We start from the raw sequence: 10,271 nt of genomic DNA, 5'->3' as shown, positions 1-10,271 counted from the left end.
GGGGTCATATCTTGCTTCCTTTCGGGGATCCCCTTTCTTTTCGGATCTGATTAATAATTGGATTCAGGTTTGGTATTGAGGTTTGCATTCAAACCCGAACTAGAATCTGACTAAAAGCAGAATCCTATTAAGTGTAAGTATTGGGTTTTAAGTTGGTTAGATCCAGATTCGGGTTTTAAGTTGGTTAGATCCAGATTCGGGTTTTATTTGGTTCGACTCTGGATTCAAATCCAAATCTGATTAGGTTGAACCTGATTAGGTCGGACTTGGTAATGCCCAGTTTGGACAGGTCGTTGGGCTTTACATACCTCTCCCTCTGCCGCTTTGGGGAAATGATTTCCTTCTCTTTCTATGATAAAGCGTGCCTTATGTAACTATGAAGTCATTTTCCCTTTCCCTCCCCTCAAGGCCTATCAACGGTTAAGACCAAAATTACCCATACGTCTACTTTAATGAGATTTACTCAAAAAATGGCAGATTCGAATTGCAACCAGGTCTGATGCGTAAATTTATAGTTAGGCCCGATCCATGTATTAATCGATTGGATCCTATGAGTCTGATGAGAGCTTATTTCAATATCGGGTGAACTTTTTTTTTAAAGGCAAGCTGGAGTTAGGCAGACCCCCACCAGCACCACTGGGGTTTGAACCTGCAACGTCCTCACCACAAGACGTGCACTGACAACTCCTACCAACCACGTGGAGCCATCGGGTGAACTGATAGCATGGAAACACCATCATCTAGAGAGATGGACGGTTTAAGCATCAAATCATAATTACATGAATTATTTAGAACATAATTTGGAGATAATGAGGCAGTGGCAATAAAGTCTTTTTCATGTTAGAAAGGACAAACCAGTTCTTGGCCTCCTACTTTGACATTATTGAAACCCTCTATTTGACCGTTGTTTTCCTCTTCCTGAATGGCTGCTCGAAATTTCAAAGTTTCTTACACTATAAAAGCGCCACCAGGACAAAAGGGAAAGGGAAAAAGAACGAATCAAAAGGCAGTTACCTGCCATTTCAAGCTCTCTCCATCTCCAGAACCAAGAAGCGGTCATCCTGAGCCCAACCTCTCTCTCTCTCTCTCTCTCTCTCTCTCTCTCTCTCTCTCTCTCTCTGCAGAGTGTGGAAAAGTGGGTAAAAGCAGATGGATATGGTTTTCTTCCTAGAGGAGGAAACCCGGTCTGCTTTCATTAGATCAGTGGTTCGCACGCTTGGTTGGGGATACATTTGTTTATGGTCATATCAACCTTATCTACCCAAGTGAGACACTGCACCCATTAGTTCAATTCTCTAATCTTCATCAAATTTTTACATGGTATGTTGATTTTTGCGTTTTTTTGAGTTCTTTATGAAGGCGTCTGCTGTGTATGGATGCATGGTATGAAGACGAAGCCACCGCAGAAGCGGGTTCGTTCTCAGGAAGTTTCGGCCGGACACTGTTCGATGCATACCGGGGTTCTATTTGTGTTATAGAAAACGGGTAGGAAGAAATCAGTCTAAGAATCAATAAGAGAATTAGTCTCTTGCTTTTCTCTCTTTTAGTTTAATTGTTGAGGTAATTTGAAATGCTTGAATTGTAAGCAGGATTCCTGGACTAGCATTTAAGGAAGGAAGGCCTTACCTACAGCTTGCAGAAGCTGCTCTCCAAAGCATGGCAACAACAGAAGCTCAAAGGCAATTCTATCAAGTCAGTTTTCAAATATAGATACATCACTTCTCCCAACTTACATTATCTATCATTAATGTTAATGATGTGGTTATCTTGATCATAACAGTGGTTCTTTTTAATTCTTTCAGGGAGCTGGAATTAAGGTTAGTAAAGATGATCTTTGCTATTTTAATCTAGATTTCAAAGTGCTACGAAGCCGAAAGGATGATAATTACCAATATGGTTTTGCAAACAGACTGCAGTTTTCTTGGCGTGCCGAAGCGGAGAGGTCGAGTTAGGCACATCATCCAACAATGTAAGCATTAAGATCTACCCACGAAAATTGTTCCATTGGTATTAAAGTTAGTACTTTGAAAAAATCATGAAATGACTAAGGCACCTGAAGAGAAGATGATATTGCTTTTGGATAATAGGTCATAAGATATCTACTATCTAGATAATATTATATTTCTTCAGAGAATTGAAAAAATATTATCATATTGTATAAAGTAAAGCATATGGTATTATGCTGCTTCTCAGAAGATGGGTTGGCCACCTGATTGGTCCCTTCTCTTAGAGGTGCTTTGTCATGCCTAGACTGCCAGATATGTGCATAGAGGCCCTATATAGGGTCCTTCCTCTGCATATCATATTAGGGTCAATAGTATATTTTCAAGTGCATGGGGTCATTTTGTTCATTGAACTACCAAGAAAAAATTGCTCGATATTAGCACGCACAATCAAGTATTTCCTTCTCTCTTTGACACGAGGAAATAATGGGCTATCGAGCAGATCAACTTGGAGACAGAGGAGATAAGGAATCTCTTCACAGAAGATTATATAATCAAGCAATTCGGATCAATGAACCCTAAGCCTCAAGAAAGAAGCCTAGCATCGTCTTCCTCATCGTCGTTGCGATCGTTCTCGGTCGGAAGCCCGGAGTATTCATCTCTGCTATTGAACATATCAATTCCATCAGGTTTTCAAGAGCCTATGAGGAGTCCAGCTTCACTGCCAAGAACAATTCATCCTCATCCTTATGCTCTACCCCCAAGTATTCGTACGGTTGATGCTGCAATGACAAAGGCAATGATGGTTGTTCTATCATCATCACCAGCTTCTGCTTCTGCTTCTGCTTCTGCTTCTTCGTCATCACCTTTTTCTTCACAGCTGAGAACTCAAACCAGCGCGTTTAAAAGATATTCACCAACAATCTCTTCATTGAGGCTTATTCATCGATCTAGTTTGCGAAGCCAAAACCTTCTTAAACTCTCAATTACTATTCTGAGAGGCATCAATAAGAGAAGATTGGAAGCTGGAATGAGGAAGAATCAACCTAATGCTAGCCAATTGAGCCATGTAATATCAGAGAGAAAGAGGAGAGAGAAGCTCAGTGAGAGCTTTCAAGTTCTTCTTGCTCTTCTACCTCCTGGATCAAAGGTAAGGATACTTAACTACCTTGGTGGAGGTTTTTTTTTCCAGTTTTTTTTTTCTTTTTCCTAAACAGGCTAAGAGATAGGAAACCAGTGGGATTCGAACCAGAAACCTCTTGGTCATTGACCATTTTTTTCTTTTTTCTCATACACCTTGTTGGCTAAAAGGCATTAGGAAAAATCCCATTTAGAGGCCCACCTTTTGCTTGGTACTCCAAAAAGAGTCCATCATGACCCAACTTTTCACTGAAACTGTCAATAACCGGAAGTCAATTTCTGGACCCAAACTTTGGGTTGAAGAAGTATGTGTTGCCTATTTTATTATGCAAAGGGGGCAGTTTGATAAACTTATTATGCACAAAATCAGGTTCAACTTGAGTTGCTTCAACTGAGATCCCTATTTTGACAGTTTCAGCGAAAAATTAATTCCTGAAATGTCTTTTCATAAAAACACGGGGCTCTTTTTAGAATATCAGGGACTCTTAATGGAATTTTCTTCATGTATTAAAACAAATATAGTGGGCGTGATGTTTGCATATAAAATTAACTGAATTTCGATTAGTCCCTTCCTTGGAAGCTATAGATAACATAAGGGGTATTTCAGTAACTTTCTTCACTATTTTAATCTCTTTAAATAAGAGAAAACCTATTAAATAGTACGAAGAACTTAACATTCGTTTTCAACACTTCGGGATTTAGTCCAATGGGACCCGGTGGTAGGGTCAAGCTCCTTTTTATGGTCAAGGATCACGAAGTCATTATCGAATCGGTTCCACTCCTCTCCCATGTCATCCCCAATCTTCATACCCCTCTTAAATCTTATGATGCAAGTTGTTTTGATCAAATTTGACCTTATATATTGATTCAACATGGTCGATTTAATAACAATCGACACTTGGATCATATTTTTTTCAATGAAAACTATAGTTTTTAAATCACAAAATTTTGTGTTTTGTCAACTGTTGATTTTTGAATCGCCAAAAATCCTGCATACAAAGAGTGTTTCGGTGATTTAAATGTTGATCTTTACTAAATGAAGTATGTAGATGACCACTATAGAGTCTGATTTGATCAAAACAACTTGCATCATGAAATCCCGGGTATGGAGATAGGGATGACATAGAGGATGAGTGGTACCGATTTGGTCGTAAGAGCCATATACAACTATGAGAAGATTGACTTTCTGTATTCTCCTTTGCAAAAGCTCTCTTTCATGGTCAGTACAAAATATTAAATTCAAATATATATATATATATATATATATATACAAAATAAAATATGCAAAATGGTTGAAATGGGTTTTTTGTCACTTTTTTGCAATTCACACCCCATAGAATTGTTCAGCACAATCGATTTGCTAAAAATTGACACCTGGATCATGTTTTTCTGATGAGAAAAAATAATTTTTTGGGTCTCAGAAATTTACAAGTACTTTGTATTTTTTTTATTTTTTAAACTCTATAAAAACCTACCCACATGTTGGAATTAAACGACCCAAGAGCTGATTCTTATGAAATCAAGTATGTAGATTACATATGTTATTATGATCGTGATTTAAAAAAAACTGAGAAATCCGATTTGTATGTTTCATTTTATAGATTTCCTTCATGTATGCTGTGTAAGTGTGTGTTTATATATATATTTATTTATTTATTTGCTTAGCACGTTGGTGTTGCATGAAGTTGCACGTCAGAGAATACCTTCGGATAACCCCTCATGGAAATGATATAGCAACATTCATATTATTAAAACGAGAAATAAGCATTAGAACTGCATGTCAATTTTTACCATACAGTCCTAATTTTGTTTGTTACTTATATAATATGACTTGTCTGTTTCGAGGGAAACAGAAGGACAAGGCCTCCATACTGTCATTCGCTGGAGACTATCTCACTGCACTTAAGGCAGAAGTATCGGAACTCAAAGAAAAGAATCAAATTCTCGAAGGGCAAATTTGTCTTACCACTCATAAGGAGGAACCAAGAAGAAAAGAACAGGAATCATCTTGTAGTACTGAAGGAAGAGAAGTCACTGTGGTAGAAATCTCGTCTGCAGCAGAGGAAAGGGAGATTGAGCTAAGAGTACAGAAAAGAAGACAGTTTGATCTCATGGATTTGGTTTTAAGATTGTTGGGATGTATCAAAGATATGAACAATGTGATGTTGGTTTCATTGACCTTTGACGCCAAACAAGAACAGGAACAGAGCATTGTTGTACTCAGGTTGAAAATCAAGGTATGTAGCATTTTCATTCAGCACAGTGATGATGATGATGTTGTAAGCCTGTCAACGAGTCGGGTATCCGAACCATCTGGTTTCACCCAATATAATGAAAGCCCAAACCCGACCCATATAATTTAAATGCCATTTAAAAATATATGTTTACTTAAAGATTCATACAAAATACTCTAGCGAGAAATGTTTGGTTAAATATCCAACAAAAATCATAGCTCAAACCCAACCCGCATATTGCTCGAGCAGGGTTCAAATCGACCAGATTGAGATACAAGTCAGCATTTTTATGCCCACACACCCAGACATTCAGGTTCAAGTTGGATCAGGTAACTAACACAAATCCAACCCGTGGTGTATGTTGGTCCATGAGTTAGGCCCACTAAGAATAGCATGCATGATCATGACCCTATCCATGGATTTCTCTACAATGATGGTGGTGGTAAAAGTGACACCTTACCTTTTGGAATAAAAAGAAAATATGTCCAGATCCATGTTGGTTCTTGGAATCAACAGTCAACATTTTTGACATTTCTTTGCAGGATTTTAAACATTCAAACTAAGTTATCAAAACTTGGCACCTGGCTCGACTTTGATTTGGTCTAGTCCCGAGCCAGCTAGCAACCTGGCCAAGATTGAGTCAGGCAACCTATAACCAAATAAACTGGATTTAGGATCACTACAACTTTGATAAATTAAGGGACTTGAGTAGACTCATTTGACTTTATCCAGATGGTGTCCCATGTTTTCCAAGTTAGAACCTTGTTCGTCCCTAGTCATATACGTTGGCTGAATCAACCATGTCTTTAGGCTAGCCGTACACAATTAGGACAGGTCCCCCAATTAAGAACAGGATATATATATATATATCCTTGATTGTAGTCAATCTTGGTGGCACATCAAACTTGGGAAATATGCACATCTACATCAAGTGAGATGTCTGATGGGCACTGATTATTTTAAATATGACATAATCTACTCTGTTCCCCCACAGTGCGCCCCTCCTTCATGAAATGGCTGTAGGACCAATCTCCATTAGATCAAAGTTAATCAGCCATTGGATCTCCAAAATCAAGGGTTGATATATATGTTCTACAATGGTTATATTAATATCTTGTCAACAAGCTCAGCATATATAATTAATTATATGAATTAAATCAAGCACTAATTTATGATTTTTTGTTAAAACAGGGTACGGAGTGGTCCAAGCCCAAATTCGAGGAAATGATCCAGAGAGAAGTTGGTGGCTGAGAGTGCAACATCAACGGCTCGTTTTCCGGGCTTCTGAAATTTCTCTTGAAACTCTAGAACAGTTGCTGCCAAGTCAGGCCTATACCGCACCTAACCAACGTTCCCAACACAGCTATCCTTCAATTCTTTTGCATCGTGGGCCCACCACCATCTCCAAATTGAACCCTTTTTTCTCTCACATTTTCCTTCTATTATTGTTTCTTCTAACTTTTTTTTTTTTGTCTTCCTTCCCACTTGCTTCCCTCGATTCTTTTTCCTATATTGAATAAATAAAATAATTGACAGACGTCGAGATTGACTGGTCCTTTTCATTAGATAATGACTATGAATGGAATCCAATAAGAGGCTTGATTTTGTGGTGCAACATAGCTCTATCATCAGAAGAATTCTTCTGCCAGCTTCTTTTAAGCCGAGGACAAAGCTAGCTGGTACTGTTATGGTGCACAAGTCTACATGGTCTCTTTCATTGTTACTGCTGATTAAAGAAAATATCCAAGTTGTAATACTAGGGAAGAATTCAATATTTCTAGTTGCTTTGAGATTTTTCTCTTTTCTTGTTTTGATAAGACACAACGTTCCCTCCTTTGAAAGTTGGCAGCTGGTACAGCTGCAAACTGGTTGGATATGGGCCAGATCCTACTTGATTGAATCCAAGTCTGAATCCCAATAAGATCTTATGATGCAAGATTGAGTCTAGATGTGCAATATGTATGGTGAAACTGGATCCAATAAAAAAAAAGGAAAAAATGAAAAATCAATGTTTTCATGTCACATGTGAAAACAGAATCCAAACAGTGATCCAGTAATAAAAACATTGATCCAAATTCAAAGACCAATCGGAGTGTGTAAATCCAAATCCAGTCAAAATACTTTATCAGCTCTTACTTTATGATCTTTATCTAGAAATAAGTGCCGGATTCAGATTGGAATTTTTTGTGAGATAAAGTTGGTTTTTGAAATTTAAGCACTTTAACCTTAGCGTCAGACATGGACTACATTCACAATTATTGATACGGTGTAGACTCTTGGGCTAGCACTTGCTGCTATCATCAACCAAGTTTTTCATCTTGGCATCAAATACCTAATCAATGCTTTTCTTATCATGTTTGTCAAGGAAGACCAAAGTCCCCATCAGTGGGTTGGGTATGACCCAACAGCCCAGATTGGGTTTAACATGCCACGGTTTCGGGCTTGATAATTGGTCCAATAAATTAATCGGGTCGGATTTTCTGGATCTGAATACCATATATACCCTGGACTGGTCTGGTATAAAAGTTTTCAAGTGATACCGAAAACCAACCAAATTTCGGGATTATGAGATTCAATATAAAATATTTAAAAAGTAGAGATTTTACTAAGATGAAGAATAGCAATTACTTGATCCAGATTTGATCGTTGGACGAGACCTAGTACCAGCACCTCAAAGACATGAGTCTGGATCAAGTAGACATATACAAACTGATCTAACTTTCATCTAGTTATATAACTTTAGCAATTTGCATCTAATAAAAATGGCCAACACAACTCAGAACAATGGCAATTTTTGAAAAGAAAATGATAGTACGGTCCTTCTAAAATGGTGCATTTAATTTGGAAAATGCCTACTAATTTACTAAAACCCTTTCCATGTTCAAAGTTCCTATTCCTGACTTTTTTAGGGCAATTTTATCTCCATATTCAAAGTTCTTATTCCTGACCTTTTTAAGGCAATTTTACATTTACAACAAGTGAACCCGTTGATGTTCACACAATAGATATGCACGCCATTCGAAATTCTCAATATCTCAATAACAAGGAGATTCACATGAAAAATTAGAGGACCTAATAAAATTCAAATAAAAAAATTGTGAACATGGTTAACTTGAATCTCAACATATGAAATGTATGGATCTTCTAAGATTCGCAAGTCTGATGTGCACCTTCTAGAATTTAAAAGCTCGAGCTCGACAGGTCAAGAAGAAACTAGACTTGGAATACACAAGTCTAGTGATGAGGTGTTTGTCGTATCAAGACCTGAAAGTTTTGTAAAAACTTATAAACCTCCTCACTTTAAGAAAAAAATTGATGGAAGAGGATATAATGGAGGAAATAATGGAGGAGGATACAAAGGATGATATAAGGGAGGAAAAATTACTTATCACTATTGTAAAGAACCGGGACACATAAGATTGGATTGTCCCAAAATCAACATATGAGATGTCCTAACTTTCACACATACGACACACGAACCTCCTTTAACTAAAAATCGCATAAAGTCAGGGCGTACGTCTGTAAATGTATCTTGTGATATTCACAAATGTCTAACAATTGTAAATATTATATGTGAACCTCTTGTCAATATAAAGCGAATCTTTTTTTATATTTACGCAGAGAAACCACTACAAAAAAATAGTTGATTAGCGACGGAATTTAGCGACGGAGTTATATCGTCGCTACTTAGCGACAGATTAACGAGAGAAATGAATCCATCGCTATATTTGTAGAATTTTAAGAAACTAGCGACAGATTATATTCCCTCGCAAAATCCGTCGCTACTTAGCGACGGATTGTGCGAGAGAATATTTTGTCGCAATAAATACGACAGTTAGCGACGGAATTGCGACGGCTAAAATTCCGTCGCAACATAGCGACGGCCTAGGCGACGAAATATTTTCTGTCGCCTTTTTTGTTTTTTGAATTACGATGGCTTAGCGACGGAATTAATCCGTCGCTAAGCCGTCGCTAAATGTCGCATTACCCCTAATCCCAGCCCTCTTTTTCCTTTCTCCTTTCGCTGCTCCCGCCCGCCGCCCTCTCCCTCCTGCCGCCCTCTTCCTTCGGCCGCCCTATACATCCCGTCGACCTCTCTGCCGGCCCCCACCGTTCGCCGGAAGTCGATCTCCGTCAACCTTCCGCTGCCGCCGTCGCTGCCCGGAGCAACCGCAGGTACGTATTTCACCTTAAATGGATTGGAGGTCGACCCCCTGCGTTTTTCGGCAGGGGGTCGACTCTGCCAGGCGGTCGACCCCGGTAGGTGGTCGACCCTCTGTCGTGTCCGGCCGAGGGTCGACCCCCTGCCGTGTCCGGCCGGGGGTCAACCCTGGTAGGGGGTCGACCCCCTGCCGTGTCCGGCCGGGGGGGGGGGGTCGACCCCCCGCCGTGTCCGACAGGGGGTCAACCCCGGCAGGGGGTCAACCCCGGCAGGGGGTCAACCCCTTTTGATGTCCGGCAGGGGGTCAACCCCCTGCCTTGTCCGGCCGGGGTCGACCCCCTGCCGTGTCTGGCCAGGGGTCAACCCCCTGCCTTGTCCGGCAGGGGGTCAACCCCTTTTGATGTCCGGCCGGGGGTCGACCCCCTGCCGTGTCTGGCCGGGGGTCGACCCCCTGCCGTGTCCGGCCGGGGGTCGACCCCCTGGTTTCTTGCTCTTTTTTTTCTTTTTTCAGAAATTAGGGTTTTTATTTTATTTTTATTGTTTAGTTTTCTTTGATTTTCATTGATTAGGATTTTTTATTTTGATTTTCATTTATTAAGCAATTGAATCAAATTTCTTAAATTAAGGCTATTTGTAGTTAATTTAATTAGGGTTTTTTATTTGATTTTGTTTTATTAGGGCTTTGAATCAAAATTTAAAAATTAGGGCATTTTATAGTTAATTTGATTAGGGTTTTCTTGGATTTGATTAGAGCTTTTATTTTTATTTTCTATGATTAGGGATTTGAATCAT

At 39.3% G+C, this 10,271-nt stretch overlaps 1 protein-coding gene and 1 long non-coding RNA gene across 2 annotated transcripts; both read left to right on the top strand.

Moving 5' to 3' along the window:
• Positions 1 to 1,127: 1,127 nt before the first annotated feature.
• On the top strand, positions 1,128 to 1,693 carry LOC149815035 (uncharacterized). Its single transcript, XR_016427900.1, has 3 exons — positions 1,128 to 1,265; positions 1,360 to 1,485; positions 1,590 to 1,693. It is a non-coding gene; the product is annotated as an uncharacterized LOC149815035 (long non-coding RNA).
• A 1,088-nt stretch (positions 1,694 to 2,781) lies between these two features.
• Positions 2,782 to 7,302, top strand: LOC149815034 (putative transcription factor bHLH041). Its single transcript, XM_089989971.1, has 3 exons — positions 2,782 to 3,093; positions 4,937 to 5,320; positions 6,509 to 7,302. Exons 1-3 carry the CDS (start codon positions 2,974 to 2,976, stop codon positions 6,566 to 6,568), a joined length of 564 nt encoding a protein of 187 aa, XP_089846097.1. The 5' UTR covers positions 2,782 to 2,973; the 3' UTR covers positions 6,569 to 7,302.
• The last annotated feature ends 2,969 nt before the right edge of the window (positions 7,303 to 10,271 follow it).

The sequence above is a fragment of the Nuphar pumila genome, chromosome 15, assembly GCF_984573655.1.
Source record: "Nuphar pumila chromosome 15, dmNupPumi1.hap1.1, whole genome shotgun sequence".
In the NCBI taxonomy this organism is placed as follows: Eukaryota; Viridiplantae; Streptophyta; class Magnoliopsida; order Nymphaeales; family Nymphaeaceae; genus Nuphar; species Nuphar pumila.
Note: the sequence above shows the minus strand (reverse complement) of the source record. Positions and strands in the feature narration are given on the sequence as shown.

What these genes read in the sequence shown, in the direction of transcription:
- LOC149815034 (XM_089989971.1), top strand. Translation starts at nt 2,974, where the DNA reads ATGAGGAAGAATCAACCTAATGCTAGCCAATTGAGCCATGTAATATCA. An exon ending in TTCTACCTCCTGGATCAAAG is followed by an intron (nt 3,094 to 4,936) that starts GTAAGGATACTT and finishes CGAGGGAAACAG; the next exon opens with AAGGACAAGGCCTCCATACT. An exon ending in TACTCAGGTTGAAAATCAAG is followed by an intron (nt 5,321 to 6,508) that starts GTATGTAGCATT and finishes TTGTTAAAACAG; the next exon opens with GGTACGGAGTGGTCCAAGCC.